Source organism: Manis javanica, chromosome X, assembly GCF_040802235.1.
Source record: "Manis javanica isolate MJ-LG chromosome X, MJ_LKY, whole genome shotgun sequence".
Lineage (NCBI taxonomy): Eukaryota > Metazoa > Chordata > Mammalia > Pholidota > Manidae > Manis > Manis javanica.
In genome coordinates, this window is record NC_133174.1 from 112,169,522 (window position 1) to 112,190,375 (window position 20,854).

A 20,854-nucleotide genomic window follows, 5' to 3' on the forward strand; every position below is an offset into this window, starting at 1 on the left:
GTGATAGCTGCAAAATATTTTGAATATACTGAAAACCGCTGAATTGTATGGTTTAAAAATGGTTAATTTTATGGTATATGAACCACAACTCAATTAAAAATATATTTTCTATAAATGAACAATACAGAAACAAATAAGAAAATTATACTTCACCTTTAATCTCACTAATCAAATAGCCAATAAGGAATTTTTGGTATGTTTACTTTCCCTTTTAGTCTCTGTGTATATACATATATAATATACATTTCAAAATTAAAAGTGAGACCTTATTCTAAATACAATTTTATATACTAATTATATTTTATGAAAAGTTCATCCCCTTTTAATGTGGATAGAATGGGACAGTTAGCCCCCATGAATCTACTATCTGGATCAACAAATATTCAACTCACAACCAATTTTGCTTCATCCTTACTTCCTGATTAATTTGAAGCTATTCTCAGGTATCAATTCATTTTATCCATAATTTAAAAGATAAGGATACTTCTTAAAAGCATAACAATAACACCAATTATTATACTTAGAATTTTTATAATTAATTTTTAATTGCATCAATCATTCAGTCAGTTTTTAGATTTCCCCCAATTTTATCATGAATATTTTTGTTACAGTTCAAGTTGGGATCCAAACAAGTTCCACACACTTACAGTTGAACAGTTGGTAGGTCTTAACTGTCTTTTAATCTACAGCATCTCCCTCTTTCTCTTTCAATTTATTTGTTGAAGCAATAATGGGTTGTCCATCCATCCTACAGAATTTCCCATAGTTTGGGTTTCCTGATTGTGTTATTTAGTGTGTTATATATCCTCTGTATTTTATGTAAATTATTATTTAGATTTAGAGGCTTAATCAGATTTTAGTTTGATTTTTCACAAGAATACTTCATATGTGATGTTGTATGTAGTACATGCCATCAGGAAGCAAATGTCAACTTGTCTGTTTTTTTTGTGACGTTAGCAGGTACTGAAGATCCTTTCCTAGCTGTACTGTTTCATTAAGGATAATAAAGGTATAACATTCTATCATTTGTTCTGCATTTATTAGCTGAAATACTCTTGTAAAAATAAACGTCCCCTTATTAACTCTGTGGTTACCCTGAGATACAATAAGCATATGAAAAATGGGATAAAGACTTCCTTCATCCTCTTTTATTTCCCAGTTTTTGAACTAATGAGTTGGTTACCAAGCATTTTTTTATAGTAGCAGTCTGACCTACTGCACTGGAAGAGATTTGATGTTTCAATCCATTACAGTTATTATTCTCATTGATACTCAAATTGTCCCTCATTGAGCAACAGAAGGATCTTCAAGATGTTTTCTGAGTCCTTTTAAGCATGACCCTGTGGTCTTTCTTATTTAATTTCTGATATGTCAGGATGTTCCAGGATTATCTTATATTTCCTGCTTTAATCCTTGAGTCAGCTATATCTCCAAGGGGACCTAGAAAAGATGATTTTTAATGGCTGCATCTTATGGACGTATTATTATTTGTTTAATCAGTCCACTATTTGCAGGGAAAGAACTTTAGCTTCTAACTATTCCACATTATAAATTAAAGACAGCTATTTTATAGAAATAGTATATATAAGTGACTGATGGTGTGTTTGTGAATGTTTTCTCTACTATTTAGTATTTAGCAAAAGCCTAGTCAGTTGACCTATTTATGACCCAACCCATAAAGTAGTGTGCATAATTCACCTATTAGAGATGTCTACCTCTAGAATGAGACTTGCAAGCAAGGAATTAAAAGGTGGCAGCCAAAAAATTTTTTTAAATAAAAGGTGGCAGCAAACATAAGACCTCTGGAGGGAAAAGTATATATATTTATTCCTAGTATTCCTTAACCCTTAAGGATATTCTGCTTCTTGGAACTGTAATCCGTCTGACAGTCCCTCAACATTTTATTACCAGCCAAGAGGATAAGACTTGGGGGAAAATATGATAACTGAAAGGATTTTGTTGCTAAACTTCACTGGAGGTGGCTCACTTCTTGTCCACCTTTCAAGAAACTTTTATCTAGAAAACTACTCCCTTATTTCTGAGAATTTTAAACAGAAGGTCATTCTCTCCCAACCATCCCAAATGCCCTATTTGGTTGTTTGGTGATATTTGTGTTGGCTGAAATGTTAGAATGTATCAAGCCATCTTATACTTGGTATACCAAAACAATCAGTATATATCTTGGAGGACTAACAGTTTTCTTTAATTTTTGAGATGCTTCTAATTCTGACTGATACATCATATATTCTGCCTCTTTCTCACGCAGAATGTTTGAAAACAATTTTTCTAAGACTCTGGACATTGGCAACAATGCTTTTCTTTAAGAAGAAAATGAAGCATTCTCCAGAGGGAAGTCAGCACATACTTTCATATTTTCTTTATTTACCACATATTTGCTTTATTTCTTTAAAGACATAGTTCATTCATATGTTGAAGGGAATGTAAGCCACATTCTATGGGAAAAAGGTCTAATGGTCAAAATTCATGAACTAGAAGTAGTTGCAATTTATAAGTGTATTTTTTCAAAAAAACTTAATTCTATGTAACTGTTATAGGGAAAACCATTCACTCTTCACATTATAGAGACACCAGGCATGGAATGCTTATACAGAACTCAGTGTGCTTGAAACTGTGTAGAGTTTATGTGTTCTGCTGTCATGCTGTTTATAATCTATCATGCCAAAATAAAAAACCGGTGTGCATGCATTCCTGTAGGCTGTTATGTCAATTTTTCTTTTTGTTCATTTTGTTAATTGTGGGAAGAGAGGTATATGAATGAGTAGAGGTGCCAGATAAAATATAGGACATACTTATACTAAAAAATTATTCATTGTTTATTTTGAAATTCAAAGTGTAATGGGTGCCTTGTATTCTTATTTGTTAACTCTGACAACCTTACAGATGAAAAATGGAAAGTAATAGTAACTGATCTTTGGAAAGTAAAAGGGACTACATATTGTATAACATAAAGCAGCACTTCTAAATTTTAATGTACATACAAATTATCTGGACTGCTTGTTAAAAAGCAGATCTGATGCAGAGGATCTGGTGCCAGACTAGAGGTTCTGTTTTTCTAGCAGTCGGTGTCAATAATGCTGGCTTGTGGACCTGAGTTGGAGCAAGGCTGTAATAAACATTTGAGTGTGTATGTTTGTGTGTGCACAGGTGCACACATGTTTTGGCTACCCAGCATCTAACTCACTTTCTGCACATATGGAATTCACCAACGTATGGTTTTTGGAAGAAAGTAGAGTCTGGTTCCTACTTTAGAAGCTGATAGAAGGTGTTAAATAATCATTTAACAGCCTGCCTGACTGCCTGGATTTAGTTCTATGATTTACACTGGGCCAATCAGAAGTACCTGTACAAGAATTTGAGTCAAGAACTAGAAACACACAAAAACTATGACAGCAGTGAGTTCTGTCTCTTGCAATAGCCGCAGTTGTGGCCAAATTGAGTTACTGGGGAAGTGGTGTCTGGAGGAGGAAGGGGCAGAGTCACAGGCACAGGAGCATCCGTGACAGCAGTTTTCTCACTGGGCTAAATCTGCAAGCATGGTTTGAGGCACTCTGCCCTTTAGTTCTTAACCCTCATAATGATTCTGTGAGCTGCTCAATTCATTTCCTACCTCAACCACTCAGAATTGAGATTTGTTGCTTGAAACCAAGAACTCTGATCAAATCAAAGGGTCTTCCAGAGGCTACCTGGCTTGCACAGCCCTGTCAGCTGGCAGCATATGTGTGAGATACCATCCAGGTCACTGCTCAGGGTGATCTTTGATTCACAGGATGAGGACCATTCCGAGAGAGGAGCAACCTTCACTTGTGGGGAGAGTGAGTATTCTAGCACACATCTCTATATCCCTTACTTTATTATTACCTCTGGTGATAAGTGGTCTTGGCTTAATAGGGCTATATTCATATGCTAACCCTATGACTAACTAGTTTTATGACTTTTCTTATAGTCAAGAATCTGTCAGATTATTCAACAGAACGGTTTGTAGATTGACTCTCCACCCTCCTAATTTTCGTTCAGATGTGGAACCTCATGACACTATTCACGAAGAGAATTCAAGAGAAATGTTGTTACTCAAGGAAACCCTGGGGAGAGCAGGGTGGTCAAAACAGGTCTGTGCTGGCTTGAGGGAGAGGTAGAGGAAAAGTGTTGGGCCTTTATAGCCTCTAGGGAGTGTGACTGGGGAAACCCTTTCCTCTCATGAGCTGTACATTTGCAAGTTTTAGATTTCCCACCTGCACCAAAGGAGGTGGCATGCAGGCTGCAGAGTTGCCAGTTTTTAATTTTCCACCTGAGCCAAGAGCAAAGATGCCAGGCTGTAGATTTGCTAGTTTTAAATTTCCTACTGACAACAAATGAGAAGGTGCTGGGCTTTCTTTTAAGTCTGTCCAGAAGTGTGGGGGTGTGTGTGTGGCGGGGCGGGGGGGAGGGGGGGTTGCAACTTAGGAATGTTCCAAGATTGTTTCTTTGATTATTCTCTTTTCTAGTAAAGCTTATTTTCAGAACCAGTAGCAAAGGGTAGTATAAATGAGAAGAAACTCAAAGCTCAAACAGAAAAATTGGTATGATTCAGTGACTGACTGAATTTAACGTGTGTTAAGGAGCTAGTAAGGCAAGATTTTAACTCTGGGTAACTCTTTAGAGGGCATAGACCTTGTGAAAGGAAACTTTCTCTTTGTCCTTGAGAACAAGCACAGTGTTTCTAAAATGTTTGCCAAGCGGTATCTTAGCAAATTCTTTTTGAAAATGAATTCTTTTCTTAACATGCTGATAACAGACATTTTTAACACAGGAATAATAAAGAGATACAAGCAAAACCATGTATTTGAAACAAAACAAAATTAACCAATTATTTAAATGACCTTATTTTTATTCTTTTTATTCATTTGGTTTATGTCTTCATCTCCTATACACAGTATTTTTTTTTAATTGGTGCCTATAGGCTTTACACACAGAGAAGACCCAGAATTCCTGATTCCTTGTGTTTAAATATGGTTTCCAGCCCCGATTTCGGGACTGCAACCCGAGGTGGATAGTGGGCTGGCCGAGTAGATTGTCATCAGCCCCGCGCCCATGACCTACAACCCACTACTCACAGCCCAAGGCCACAGTGTCGTAGCCTTCGAGAACGTGTGAGGCTGCGCACATGTCCGCACCGGCCTTCGCAGGGCTGTTAGAAAAGAACCCGGATGTGAGGGCGGCGGGCGGGGGGAGTAGGGGGGGCGGTAGAGCACCCAGAGTCTACCCATGAGGCAGCGCGCATAGTTATACAGTTCTGCCGTCGTCTGAGGCGCTCACTCCAGAGCCGGGAGTTGCCGCGGCTGTCGCAGTCCCTGTGGCGGCGGCTGCAGAGGGTTTTCGCGCTCCTCCCTTCTCTCCTCCTCTTCGTCGCAGTCAGGGTGACCTGCCCTGCTCTCGGTAAGTATCCCCCGCCCTCGCCTGCGCCGGGAGGGAGCCGGCAGCGGCTCGCCTGCGCCGGGAGGGAGTCGGTAGCGGCTCCCTCACGAGCCGTGCCTGTCGCTCTGAGGGCGGCCGCCGCGGTTCCACTGTGTGAATGGCAAGTTGAGGGTCTGAATGCCAGCGTGGGTCGCCAGGACAGCCTAGGGCGCGGGGAAGGGGGCGGGCTTGGTGGCGCGGTGGCGGGTGGGCCACCATCTTGGGCCAGCCCCGGCGGGGGAGGGATCTCGAAATCTCTGAGGTAGCTGCCGGAGGCTGGGTCCGAGCGGCCCACTCAGGCCCTGGCCGCCCACCTCCCTGCCTCCTCACCTCGGGGGCCTGTGTGTCTGACCCCAGCCCGGTTTTGGCTTGCTTTCTTGAGGCAAGTCCCTTTGGTCTTTTGTGCATTTGATGCTGATGTTTGGTGAGACCCGCCCACCCCCCAAATCTCTTCAGTCATAGTAAAAGGCACCAGAGAGGGTTCCGAACTTTCTGGCTTCAGGGCCCGCTGGGCCCCTTCTCTCCAGGTTCCCCTCACCCAGGTTACTACTGGTCATTTAATGTTCATAGCCTAGTTCTTGCCGAAGGGACTTCGTTCCTCCGTCATAGAAATCATGCTCCATTCAGTTATTGTCTAGAGCAGAAGAGCCCTGAGGAGAAACGTGGACTTAGATACACAATTTTTTAATAGTGAGCTTTGCAGGTTTTACTTAATGAAACCGAAAAAATGATCTCATTCTAAGGTTTTTATCCTTCTGTAGATTCGGAGGGAGTTCCTCTTAACTTATCTCAAGTTTTAGTGCTTTTTAAAAGAAGAAATCAGGGAAGAAAATGTCAAGTGAATCAGCCTCTGCAAGCACGGGAGATCTTCATCAAAGGGATTCTCTTTGTTTGCAATTTTTTTCTTAGTTTTTTTTTTATCTGTGAACTTAAAAATTGCCTTTATTGTTATCAGGTTTAGACTGGATTTAAATATCCGTTAGTGCCACTAAACATAAAATTGGAACCAAAAAATAGAGGTTTAAACTACAAGTCTCCTCTTAGCATTTGTGGAATGCCCTCCTTTTGGGGGTTACTGTAAAAACTCAAACTGCCTCCTTAAGCAGAAACTTCACTGAGCCTATGAAGGCACTGGTTTGGTACACAATTAAGTTAGGGCTGTGTGTTCTTGATGTTTTAACAGTACAAATTCCTCTATAATTGAATCTTTCATATGTATATTTCATTGATAACCCCTTTTGTGGTAGGCTGTGGAGTGTTGATAGAACTGTTTAGAAGGTGAGGAAACAACCTCAAGGAAAGTCTTGTGGGTAGGAAGTGATAGAGCCAGTTCTTGAGCCCAAGTCTTCTGAGTCCTCACCCAATGCTCAATTCACTATTTTATGCCCCACTTTTATGGAAGTGAGGTGGTCAAGGAGAATAAGCCAGGAGACTCACCTAAAAAAAAAAAAAAAGAGGTATTTTTCATTTCCCTTTCCTTTATGTTTTTAAGACTTCTTATCTTTTCAACATTTTAGTATGTAAGTAATACTGTTATTATTTCCATATATGTTGAAAAGTTAGAGAATAGCCCATTCAAAAAAGTTCTGATTTGAAGGGCTCCAAATTTTAGCTTCCCCTGTTGAACTTGTTCCCCCCAATTAACTTTCGTAGTCCAGTCTTATTTCTTCAGCCCAGTGTTTTACTACTCAGTGTCCGCACGTTTAGTAGAAGGGGAGAGTAAGGGGGAAGGGATATATAATGGTGACTATAGTTAATAATACTCTATTGTATATTTGAAAATTGTTGAGAGTATATCTTAAAGTTCTCATCACAAGAAAAAAAATTGTAACTGTGTTGATAGATGTTAACTAGACTTATTGTGGTGATCATTACACAATATATACATATATCAATCATGTTGTACACATGAAACTAATATGTCAATTATATCTCAAAAAAGACCATAAGCACTGAAATTATGAGACTGAGTCTAGTTACAAGGTGGTCATCCAGATGATCACCAGAGTATGTTTATGTTAAATTTTTAGATAAACAGCAAAACAATATATTGTTTGATATTTGGTGTTACTTAAAGTGACTCACAAAATTGATTGATGTCATGTGTTGATGCTTAGGTGACTGCAACCTGATGGACGACGACAACCCTTTTCAACCAAAAAGTAAGTATTACTGCTACAAGTGATACTACTATGTGTGGCTTTTGTACAGATAACCTTGCTTGATGAGAAGAGGTGGGAGAGACAAAGATGGGAACATTTAAAAAAAAACACTTAAATTTATTAAAGTAATACATGCTCATATTAAAAAAAGAATATACAAAAAATGCCCATAAAGTAGAAATAAGTGTTTCTTCTTCATCTCCAGAGATATTATTGCCAGTTTGTTGACATAATCACAAATATTTTCTATGCATAAAAAAGGATTTCTAAATATAATCATACTATATATGCTGTTATGTGCCTTTAAAATTGTTTTGCTCAATCCATCTTGAATATATTGACAGTGGCTGTCCCAGTTAAAAAGAATAAAGAAGACTTATGTGTTGACATGGTCTCAAGACCGTGGTATCAACATAGATATAAATGATATTTTATTATCAGTATACATGGTTGTCCCTCTTTTTTTAAAATTTGGCATTGCCTGACTTTGCCTAGTTTCTTAGTCTGTAGATTATCATATGTTGAGTGCCAACTGTGTATCCAGTAGACTACTATGTGTAGAAGGAAATACAAAGTAAAAGAAAATATATTCTTCACTCTCAAAGAGCTTACTTTGGAGTTAGACATGGACAAATAAGACACATTAAGAAATAGTGAGCAGTTTGAGATCATATATAGTAAATCTTAAACTGCGTGGCATAGACTGTCAATGTAGTAAGAGGTGGAAGAAAAACAAGGTCTAAGTGTTTACTGAGGAATTTATAATTGAACCAAGAGTTGGGAAGGGGCAGGAAATTAATATTTTGTTGAGTATCTGCTTGCAGTTAGGTATTTTATATGGCATTTTCCTGAATCTATATTACCATTTCTATTAGGTAGATGTTGTACCCATATCAGAGGTGAGGAAACAAATACAAGTAATTTCTCCAGTGACATGATTAGAACTGGTACAGTGAAGATTTGAATTATTCAATTTGATGTCAAGTCCATTCTCTTTCTACTATTCTTGAATAATGTGAACAGTAGAAGATAAGGAGGAAGGATGTTTTAGATGGAGGAAGCATACAAATGAGGCTCCAAGGGACACAATGAGAGTGGTGTTTTCAAGTATTCAGAATACTTATATGCCAAATTATGAATTATGCTTTGAATTATTTGATTTAGAACATTCTGTATATATATTTAAAGTATAGTTTAGAAAAGAAGGGAGGCAGTTCATAAAATTAGTTACATTTGGGAGGCTGGGAAGGTTTTTGTTTTGTTTTAATGTAGGTGGACTACTAAACATTAAACAACATTATGCCAAGAAATGATTTTGGCATATCTGTATAGAAGAGGAAATTAAGTTTAAAATTTTTTTAAGGAATAGCACCGATTTGTTAAGGTGTTTTATATGCCATCTCCAAATCATTGTTTCCACATGGAACCTTTTAATTTTGACAAGAAATGAAATTATTTTTATCTAGTAAAATTACCTTTAGAAATTACTGCGTTTAAAAGATAAAGATATCATTGTTTATAAAAAGATGTCGTTGCCACAGCTAGACCCTAGAGTTGTTTTGTTTTGTTTTTCAGTTGTTCCCCCATCCACATCTCACTGCACCTATCTAGCACCACTTGTATCCATCCTCCTTGCTATGATTTTAATTTAGGTGCTCCCTCAATACATTTTTTAATCAAAACAATACATGAATGGTTTCAAAAAGACAATATTAAAGTTATAAACTGCATATTAACAGTGTTTTGAAGGGTGACAGAGAACAAGAGAGAGGAGTGTGCACATGGGTGTGCATGTGTTTTGGCCCTATATAGTCCCTCTTTTTTAAGACATCCACTTTCAACAGTTTAGCTGTTTTTCTAATAATTATATCTGTATTTTTGAAATTTTAAACCATGCATATACATCACTGTCTCTTGAATCACATGATTTTTCTATCAAGGAATATGAGGATTTTAGTTTTCTTACACTAACATCTTCCCCCCAAGGTAGTTATATCTCAATTTCCCAAGGTAGTTATATCTCAATTTTTAGTTAAATCATATTTGATGTTTTTATAATGATGACCATAATAAATATTGTTCACTGATGAGCATAGTACTCTGGTAGTAATATGTTATGGATACCTTTCCTTTTTTCTCTTTTTTAAAACGCTTTTTTAATTAAAATTCTTCATTTTAAAAAATTTGTTATATTTTATTTAAATCTATAGCCAACTCTGTAGCCTTCTGTAGCCACTTAACTGATGTTGTACAAGGTAAAACTTGTCAGGTAATCTAACAACTTAATTTTTAATCTTTGTATGTATGTGGTCTCCCAGAGACATTCCTCCTGAGAGTAATATGCTCCTGCTCTACTCTGGCTGGTTGCTCTCTAGACCTACTGAATAGCTTCTGTCCTGGGACTTTCCTTTGTCTTTGTATTGTGTTGAATGTCATGTTTTCTGCATCCTCTCTCTTCCCCCTTCTTAAGTCTCATATTGTGGTGGATTCTTCTAAGGAAAAAAGGGTGAGTGGGAGCTAAATTTTGTTGATGTTGCTGGTCTTCTTGATGAATGAATAGGTACTTCTGGTTGAAAATCTTGCCTGGGCATAGAATTCTAAACAGAAAATTATTTTTGCTAAGACTTTTGAAAGCATTATTTTAACTTTCCCTCTCTCTGAGAGATTATAGGTTATCTAAAACTGGTATCTTCAGTGTTCTGAAATTTCATGATATATCCTCCTACTGTATTTAGGCTCTTTTTTTTTTCTTATCATTGTGCCAGGTGCTGGCCTGCCTTTCTTATTTTTTTATGTTACAATTTTTTTTCTTTTTCTTTTTCTTTTTAAATTTTTTATTAAGGTGTAATTGATATACACTGTTACAAAGGTTTCACATGAAATGACCTGCCTTTCAATCTGGTAATCTATGTCATTTAGAACTAGAAATATTTCTTCTTTTGACTAAATCCCTCTCCTTTTTTTCTCTTCTTTTTCTGGGACTTGTGTTAGGTGAATTGTACCTTCAAAACTGATTTTCTAACAATCTTGTCTTCACTATTATATATATATATTTTTTTGTTTGTATTTTAGTTCCACTTATGGAACATTTACTCATATTTGGCATTTTATTTTTTTAACTGAATTTTGCCTATCTTATTTTAAATCTTTTCTTCCTGAATGTTACTCTTATAACATTCTTATCTCTCTAAAAATGCTAATTTCATTCTAATATTTTCTCCTGTGCTCTTCATTATCTGTTTTCTTTAAGATTTCTTGGTCTGTTTTATCACTTTGACCTTTCACATTGAATAGTTCAGTCACATTTCTGGAGCTCATTGGTTATCTGTCCATACTTATGAATGAGGCACTAAAATGTTTCCTAGGAGCTCTGTGTGCTTAGTCAGCACTTGTAGGCTGGTGGTATTCGCGGTATGTTCTTTACTTAGTTTCCTCAGGTGAGAAATGTCTAATCTGTCCTAGGATGGAATAAGGCTCGCTTAATTCCCCTATTGTCATTGTAGAGCAAAACACTGCATCCCTGCTTTGCTCTGTGCCTGGTATCCTTCTGGTTCTGTTTTAGTATATCTCCCACCTGTTGCCTCTTATTCTTAGTTTATCTCCCTTTTGTTAATACAGAAGTCTGTGGGGGTTTCTAAGATAATAGGTAAAATAGTTTTCATAGATAATAACCATACTCTAGTTGTAAAACTGAAACTCACTTGGACTGGATTTGATTTTTTCTAAAATGGATTGGCCACTGCAAATAACTATTGTCATCCACTATCTAGCTAGCTAGCTTAATTTTTACTTGTCTAGATCTTAGAGGTTGAATTTCTTACTTGTGCTACCATGTACTGACTACAAATATCAATCAGTAATTGCTATTAGGATTATCAAAGTACATCTTAAATATCATTATTTGTACTGAAAAATTATTTTTTTAATTTACTGCTCTCCTTTTGAAAATTAGGTAACCCAAAAATGGCAGACTTCTTCATAGAATGTGAAGAAGATCTAGATCCATGGCAAAATAAAGTAGAAGAAAGTCGGGATGAAAATGATGATGAGCTGATCCTTGTGGGAGAGAGATTAAGTTCACAACCAGCTATTTCCAGTAAGCATTTACTTTCAGTGAAGTTTTTTTTTATTAAGGTATGATTGATATACACTCTTATGAAGATTTCACATGAAAAAACAAAGTGGTTACTACATTTACCCATATTATCAAGTCCCCACCAATACCCCAATGCAGTCACTGTCCATCAGTGTAGTAAGATGCCACAGATCAACTATGTGGCTTCTCTGTGCTACACTGTTCTCCTCGTGATCCCCCACACCATGTGTACTAAACATAATACCCCTCAATCCCCTTCTCCCTCCCTCCCCACCTGCACTCCCACACCCCTCCCCTTTGGTAACCACTAGTTCATTCTTGGAGTCTCTGAGTCTGCTGCCATTTTGTTCCTTCAGTTTTGCTTCATTGTTATACTCCACAAATGAGGAAAATAATTTGGCATTTGTCTTTCTCTGCCTGGCTTATTTCACTGAGCATAATGTCCTCCAGCTCCATCCATTTTGTTGCAAATGGTAGGATTTGTTTCTTTTCTTATAGCTGAATAGTATTCCATTGTATATATATACCACTTCTTTATCCATTCATCTACTGATATACACTTAGGTTGCTTCCATATCTTGGCTATTGTAAAAAGTGCTGTGATAAACATAGGGGTGCATATGTCTTTTTGAATCTGAGAAGTTGTATTCTTTGGGCAAATTCCAAGGAGTGGGATTCCCGGGTCAAATGGTATTTCTATTTTTAGTTTTTTGAGGAACCTCCATATTGCTTTCCACAATGGTTGAACTAGCTTACATTCCCACCAGCAGGGTAGGAGGGTTCCCCTCTTCCGCATCCTCGCCAGCATTTGTTGTTCTTAGACTTTTCGATGCTGGCCATCCTTACTGGTGTGAGGTGATATCTCATTGTGGTTTTAATTTGCATTTCCCTGGTGATTAGTGATGTGGAGCATCTTTTCATGTGTCTGTTGGCCATCTGAATTTCTTTTTTGGAGAACTGTCTCTTCATATCCTCTGCCCATTTGTTAATCGGGTTATTTGCCTTTTTGGGTGTTGAGGCATGTAAGTTCTGTATATATTTTGGATGTTAACCCCTTGTCAGATATGTCATTTACAAATATATTCTCCCATACTGTAGGATGCCTTGTTTTGTTGATGATGTACTTTGCCATACCAAAACTTTTTAGTTTGATGTAGTCTCATGAGTTCATTTTTGCTTTTGTTTCCCTTCCTTGAGCAGATGGGTTCAGGAAGAAGTTGCTCATGCTTATATTCAGGAGATCTTTGCCTATGTTGTCTTCTAAGAGTTTTATGGTTTCATGACTTACATTCAAGTCTTTAATCCATTTCGAGTTTACTTTTGTGTATGGGGTTAAATAATAATCCAGTTTCATTCTCTTGCATGTAGATGTCCAGTTTTGCCAACACCAGCTGTTGAAGAGGCTGTCATTTCCCTATTGTATGTCTATGGCTCCTTTCTCATATATTAATTGACCATATATGGTTGGATTTATATCAGGGCTCTCTAGTCTGTTCCACTGGTCTGTGGCTCTGTTCTTGTGCCAGTACCAAATTGTCTTGATTACTGTGGCTTTGTAGTAGAGCTTGAAGTTGGGGAGCATAGTTCCCCCTTCTTTATTCTTCCTTCTCAGGATTGCTTTGGCTATTCGAGGTCTTTTGTGGTTCCATATGAATTTTAGGACAATTTTCTCTAGTTTGTTGAAGAATGCTGTTGGTATTTTGATGGGAATTGCATTGAATCTATAGCTTGCTTTAGGCAGTTTGGCCATTTTGACAATATTAATTCTTCCTATCCATGAGCACGGGTTGTGTTTCCATTTATTGGTATCTTCTTTAATTTCTCTCATGAGTGTCTTGTAGTTTTCAGAGTATAAGTCTTTCACTTCCTTGGTTAGGTTCATTCCTAGGTATTTTATTCTTTCTGATGCAATTATGAATGGAATTCTTTTCCTGATTTATATCTCTGCTAGTTCATTGTTAGTGTATAGGAATGCCACAGATTTCTGTGTATTAATTTTGTATCCTGCAACTTTGCTAAATTCAGATATTAGATCTAGTAGTTTTGGAGTGGATTCTTTAGGGATTTTTATCTACAGTATCATGTCTTCTGCAAATAGGGACAGTTTAACTTCTTCCTTGCCAATCTGGATGCCTTTTATTTCTTTGTGTTGTCTGATTGCCATGGCTAGGACCTCCAGTACTATGTTGAATAGAAGTGGGGAGAGTGGGCATCCTTGTCTTGTTCCCGATCTTAAAGGAAAAGCTTTCAGCTTCTCGCTGTTAAGTATAATGTTGGCTGTGGGTTTGTCATATATGGCCTTTATTATGTTGAGGTACTTGCCCTCTATACCCATTTTGTTGAGAGATTTTATCATGAATGGATGTTGAACTGTGTCAAATGCTTTTTCAGCATCTATGGAGATGATCGTGTGGTTTTGGTCCTTCTTTTTGTTGATGTGGTGGATGATGTTGATGGATTTTCGAATGTTGTACCATCCTTGCATCCCTGGCATAAATCCTACTTGATCATGATGGATGATCTTTTTTGATGTATTTTTGAATTTGGTTTGATAATATTTTGTTGAGTATTTTTGCATCTATGTTCATCGGGGATATTGGTTTGTAATTTTCTTTTTTTGTGGTGTCTTGCCTGGTTTTGGTATTACAGTGATGCTGGCCTCATAGAATGAGTTTGGAAGTATTCCCTCCTCTTCTATATTTTGGATATCTTTAAGGAGAATGGGTATTAGGTCTTTACTAAATGTTTGATAAAATGCAACAGTGAAGCCATCTGGTCCAGAGGTTTTGTTCTTAGGTAGGTTTTTGGTTACCAGTTCAATTTTCTTGCTGGTAATTGGTCTGTTCAGATTTTCTGTTTCTTCCTTGATCAGCCTTGGAAGGTTGTATTTTTCTAGGAAGTTGTCCGTTTCTTCTAGGTTGTCCAGTTTGTTAGCATATAGTTTTTCATAGTATTCTCTAATACTTCTTTGTATTTCTGTGGTGTCTGTAGTGATTTTTCCTTTCTCATTTCTGATTCTGTTTATGTAAGTAGACTCTCTTTTTTTCTTGATAAGTCTGGCTAGGGATTTATCTATTTTGTTTATTTTCTCGAAGAACCAGCTCTTGCTTTCATTGATTCTTTCTATTGTTTTATTCTTCTCAATTTTATTTATTTCTGCTCTAGTCTTTATTATCTCCCTCCTTCTACTGACTTTGGGCCTCATTTGTTCTTCTTTTTCTAGTTTCATTAATTGTGAGTTTAGACTGCTTATATGGGATTGTTCTTTTTTGAGATAGGCCTATATTGCAATATACTTTCCTCTTAGCACAGCCTTGGCTGCATCCCACAGATTTTTTGTGGCGTTGAATTATTGTTGTCATTTGTCTCCATATATTGCTTGATCTCTGTTTTTATTTGGTCATTGATCCATTGGTTATTTAGGCGCATGTTGTGAAGCCTCAGTGTGTTTGTGGAATTTTTCATTTTCTTTGTGTAATTTCTAGTTTCATACCTTTGTGGTCTGAGATACTGGTTGGTACAATTTCAGTCTTTTTGAGTTTACTGAGGCTCTTTTTGTGGCCTAGTATATGATCTATTCTTGAAAATGTTCCATGTACACTTGAGAAGAATGTGTATTCTGTTGCTTTTGGGTGTAGAGTTCTGTAGATGTCTGTTAGGTCCATCTGTTCTATTGTGTTGTTCAGTGCCTCTGTCTCCTTACTTATCTTCTGTCTGGTTGATCTGTCCTTCAGAGTGAGTGGAGTGTTGAAGTCTCCTAGAATGAATACATTGCTTTCTATTTCCCCTTTGAATTCTGTTAGTATTTGTTTCACATATGTTGGTGCTCCTCTGTTGGGAGCATAGATATTTATAATGGTTATATGTTCTTGTTGGATTGACCCCTTTATCATTATATAATGTCCTTCTTTGTCTCTTGTTACTTTCTGTGTTTTGAAGTCCATTTTGTCTGATACAAGTACTGCAACTACTGCTTTTTTCTCTCTGTTAGTTGCATGAAATATCTTTTTCCATCCCTTCACTTTTAGTCTGTGTATGTCTTTGGGTTTAAAGTGAGTCTCCTGCAGGCAGCATATAGATGGGTCTTGTTTTTTTATCCATTCAATGACTGTATGTCTTTCAATTGGTGCATTCAGTCCATTTACATTTAGGGTGATTATCAATAGGTATGTACTTATTGCCATTGCAGGCTTTAGATTTGTGGTTACCAAAGGTTCAAGGTTAACTTCCTTACTAAGGTCTAACTTAACTCACTTAATATGCCATTACAAATGCAATCTACAGGTTCTTTTCTTTTTCTCCTCCTTTTTCTTCCTCCTCCATTCTTTATATATTAGGTATCATATTCTGTATTCATTGTCTATCCCTTGATTGACTTTGGGGATAGTTAATTCAATTTTGCATTTGCTTAGTAATTAGCTGTTCTACTTTCTTTACTGTGGTTTTAGTACCTCTGGTGACAGCTATTCAACCTTAGCAACACTTCCATCTATAGCAGTCCCTCCAAAATAGACCGTAGAGATGGTTTGTGGGAGGTAAATTCTCTCAGCTTTTGCTTATCTGGAAATTGTTTAATCCCTCCTTCAAATTTAAATGATAATCTTGCCAGATAAAGTAATCTTGGTTCCAGGCCCTTCTGCTTCATGGCATTAAATACATCATGCCACTCCCTTCTGGCCTGTAAGGTTTCTGCTGAGAAGTCTGATGTTAGCCTGATGGGCTTTCCTTTGTATGTCTTATTTCTCTCTCTGGCTGCTTTTAATAGTCTGTCCTTATCCTTGATCTTTGCCAATTTTATTACTATGTGTCTTGTTGTTGTCTTCCTTGGGTCCCTGTGTTGGGAGATCTGTGGATCTCCATGGCCTAAGAGACTATGTCCTTCCCCAGATTGGAGAAGTTTTCACCAATTACCTCCTTAAAGACATTTTCTATCCCTTTCTCTCTCTCTTCTTCTTCTGGTATCCTTATAATGCGAATATTGTTCCATCTGGATTGGTCACACAGTTCTCTCAATATTCTTTCATTCTTAGAGATCCTTTTTTCTCTCTGTGGCTCAGCTTCTTTGTATTCCTCTTCTCTAGTTTCTGTTTCATTTATCGTTTCCTCCACCGTATCCAACCTGCTTTTAAAACCCTCCAATGTGCTCTTCAATGATTGGATCTCCGACCTGAATTCATTCCTGAGTTCTTGGATATCTTTCATACCTCCATTAGCTTCTTGATAATTTTTATTTTGAACTCCCTTTCAGGAAGGGTCATAAGGTCCATGTCATTTAAATCTTTCTCCGAAGTTATATTAATATTACTCTGGACCAGGTTCCTTTGGGGTTTCATATTTGTATATGGCACCCTCTAGTGTCCCAAAGCTCTACTCTCTGAAGCTGCTCAGCCCCTGAAACAATGTTGGGGGTCACAGGGGAGCAGTGTTGGTGCCTGGGGGGAAGGAAAGAGCTGTTTCCTGCTTCCCGGCTGCTGTGCCTGTCTCTACTGCCTGAACCAGTGGGCCGAGCACACAGGTATAAGGTTTTGTCCCAGAGCAGCTGAATATGGATTCCTGCTTTCCACAAGTGGCTGGAATCTTAGTCTCTCCAGGAATTCTGCCTGTCTTAGCTTTCCAACCCCATAGTCACGCGAGTATCATGAAAGCACCATGAAATGTAGGTTTGTGCTCCCAGAGCAGATCTCCAGAGCTAGGTATTCAGCAGTCCCAGGCCTTCCACTCCCTCCCTGCTCCATTTCTCTTCCTCCTGCTGGTGAGCTGGGCTGCAGGAAGGGCTTGGGTCCCACCGGGACACAGCTTTGGTACATTACCCTGTTCCATGAGGTCTGCTCTTTTTTCCAGGTGTATGCAGTCTGGCGTAGTCCTCTTCCCTGTTGCTCTCTCAGGATTAGTTGCACCAACTATATTTTCGATTTGTATGCAGTTTTAGGAGGAAGCCTCTGTCTCACCTCTCATGCCGCCATCTTTAATCTATTTCCCCCAGTGAAGTAAAGTTTTATAAGATGTTGTTTCTAATGGAAACACCTGCAGGCTATCTTACATGTCCTTGTCACTCTGTAAGGAGTTAGAGGTGAGAGGGAGCATAGAGGGGTAAGAATTGGTGAGATTTACAGGGAGGATGTGATTGTAGACTTGAGTAAGGAGGTGAGAGTTTAAAGTCTCATACGAGAGAAAAGGGAAATATTAATGAAAAGTGAAGATTACCTCACAGCATTGTAGGCTTTGTTAGATTAGAAATCATAATTTTTAGTGGAGCCAAGTAGCCTATTTACCTATTTATTTTTATTTGTTAGTTTTCTTTTTCTCCCTTAAGCCCAAATGTACCTAGAAAAGAATTGTCTGAATGTTTTATTTAAAATATCAGAGCACTAAACAAGTTTGTTTTAGTCTCTGATAGGGGTTATCGCATCCAGACAACTGCTTCATCATTGTATCATCTTGATTCATGGCTACAAAATGAACAGGCACTGCGTGATTATACAATCTCTGGTCTGTGTAGTTTTTAGCCACACCCATCTTTCAGCAGCTCTTGATTATATTCATGAAGGAGGGAGAGTCTAGTCTTCAGCCATTGTACATGGACAATATAAGTAGTCAGCACACTTAATCCTCATGGCTTTCTAGCAGAACTTGTCCAGTGCCCTTGTGGATTATTAGATTTCAGTTGGAGTAAGTAGACTTGATGTTGTTACAATGCTAAAGTGAAGATATTGATGATACTTGTAAAATGTTCAACCAAAAAATGTGTGAAGTGCAGGGGAACAACATACTGAATTTCAGGGAAGAAAGAGGAGACAGATTCTTTCCCATTATATTTACTTTTTTTAAACCAGGAGAATTTACTAAAGAATGTAGCCAGCATACCAGTGTTTTTTATTTTGCATGGCAATGTATAATAGTGTGGTTATGAGACAAGTTTTAATTTTCTGAAAGCCTAGTTCTTGCTTCTCTTGACTATAAACTAGGAATGGCACTTCTATTCAGTTTTATCAGAGGTGGAAAAATTTAATTTAATTTTCAATTTCATATCGTATGGCAAATTGAGAGGGGCTAAGTGGAATACCCCTTCAGTTATAAAATGAACTAAGCATGTTGGCATGTTTGTTGCTGATGCACAACAGAATATTATATTCTCCTAATTATTGTTTCTTAGCCATTGTGATTATTTTTACACTGAAATACTACCATATTTCAAAATTATCAAATAATCTTATTGAAAGCATGACAGTTCAAGTTGGATTTATATGAATTGTAAATGACTGTTAATGAATGTTCAACTAGAACAATGTACATTAGTTTTAAGTGATTCTATCAAAAAGAAAGCTGACCTCAGTGAAATTTCTCTTCTGAATTAACTCAGAATTTAAATGATTTTGTTGATGTTTTATGTGTAAGCCATAAACTATTATTATTTTAAGTGATTCTATCAAAAAGAAAGCTGACCTCAGTGAAATTTCTCTTCTGAATTAACTCAGAATTTAAATGATTTTGTTGATGTTTTATGTGTAAGCCATAAACTATTATTAGCATTAGAACAAGAGCTAAATATTTATATAAAACTACCATGAGGGTGGGGTGGGGATAAAAACTTATGTTTGATAGACTACAGTAACAGAAAGTACTATCATAATAGCTCTTTCATGGCTTGAGTAAAAACTTATCTTGAATTTCTGAATGAAAATAATATCGAGTTATTTGAATGAGCAGATTTTTCTCCTAGAAGTCTTCTATAGTACTTAGTCATAGGGCACTGCATTTTCATTATCATAAAACAACCCTACTTTTGTGTGAACATTTATAGAATTATTTCATGAAATCTGGTTCTTTTCTATTAAGAGGGAAGAAAGGAAATTTTTTGAGGTTTTATGGGATTTCCTTATAGTTTGTACCTTTCCCTGATTAGCAATTTTAGGCAACTCTCTATTCTTCCAAATTTTCATTTGACTCCTCAATAGCCTAGAAATTATGGGTTCACATGGGTATGAGAGTGAGCAATGTTAAAGTGAGCCCAAGGGTCATATCATGCTTGGATTGGCTTTTGGCTTAGTATTGAGATACTGTGGCAAACTCTAGGTTTAATTTAGTCTGCAGTCTATGGTGGTTTCCCTTTCTGAACTCAAGAATAATGGTACAGATAATCCAATCAGCTTGCCCATAATGAAATGTTCAGGCTTTTAGGGACATGAATGTGGCATGGGCATTGCGGAAGGGTTTGACTTTGAGTCACAGGAATCCAAGTCTATATATAACAATTTAAGTATTGGTTGTATATGGATATACTTTTGGAAATTTTTTCCTATTATATCTTAATATGTGTTTCATTCAAATGACAAATTTTGAAACAAATATAATTTTTATAGATATTTTGAACAGAGGTAACCCCAGGTCACCTTCAAAGGGAATAAATGATGAGACACTCAGCCAAGGTATAGTATTATTGTACTACTTAATTTTAAAGTGAAATATTTTGATGAAATTGGTTATATAGAAAAATATTCAATATACTGTGTAATTTTAAAACACAGGTGACGATGATGCATTGAAGCCTACAGCTCAACACCGCAAAGATCCAAAAGCCAGGCCAGTGGCTTCCTTGTCTAGAATTCATCGTAAATCTAAGTCTTCACAGGGCTCTGTTACTCTTCAGAGCATGTCTAAACCTGTAAGTGTTTTTGAAACTACACAATTAGCTCAGGGACATATTGGATATTATAGTACCCAGTTAGAATTGTGAACTATCATAAGTAGTCACCATTCCAGTAGAAGTATAATCACTATCAGAAAATATCACCATCTTTATAATAGCTCAACTAATACCCTAAGTAATAACAGCGGGAACTAACTATCCAGTCTGTCAATAAGTCAGGTAATATGCTTAAATTCAATAGTTATAATATTGAAAACTATTCTATCTAAAGGTGACTAAAAAGGTACAATTAGTAATGAATATTCTACAATGGCAAAATTCTTAAGATAGTAGACTAAACCAAGTATTCTTAATTGGGAAGGTTGTTCTGAGGTTATTGTTGCTGTTTATTCTGAAAACATACCTTTATAGCTTAGTTTTTCAAACTTTTAACTGAAGTAATAGACAATGGTAATGCATAACATTTCTTAGTCTGTTAATATGGGCCTTTATTCCAAA

General features: G+C 37.0%; 1 protein-coding gene across 3 annotated transcripts in view; it reads left to right on the top strand.

Annotated features, from left to right (window-relative positions):
* The first annotated feature begins 5,281 nt into the window (after positions 1–5,281).
* Positions 5,282–20,854, top strand: part of ZNF280C (zinc finger protein 280C) — a 48,907-nt gene continuing 33,334 nt past the window's right edge. Inside the window, exons 1-5 of one of the 3 annotated variants that reach the window (XM_017664745.3) lie at positions 5,282–5,433; positions 7,569–7,613; positions 11,566–11,709; positions 20,070–20,135; positions 20,235–20,371. In XM_017664745.3, coding sequence (XP_017520234.3) covers positions 7,583–7,613; positions 11,566–11,709; positions 20,070–20,135; positions 20,235–20,371 — 378 coding nt within the window. In that variant the 5' untranslated portion in view covers positions 5,282–5,433; positions 7,569–7,582. The remainder of the gene's footprint in view (positions 5,434–7,568; positions 7,614–11,565; positions 11,710–20,069; positions 20,136–20,234; positions 20,372–20,854) is intronic. The other 2 variants (XM_017664746.3, XM_017664747.3) reach the window with 2 other exon arrangements.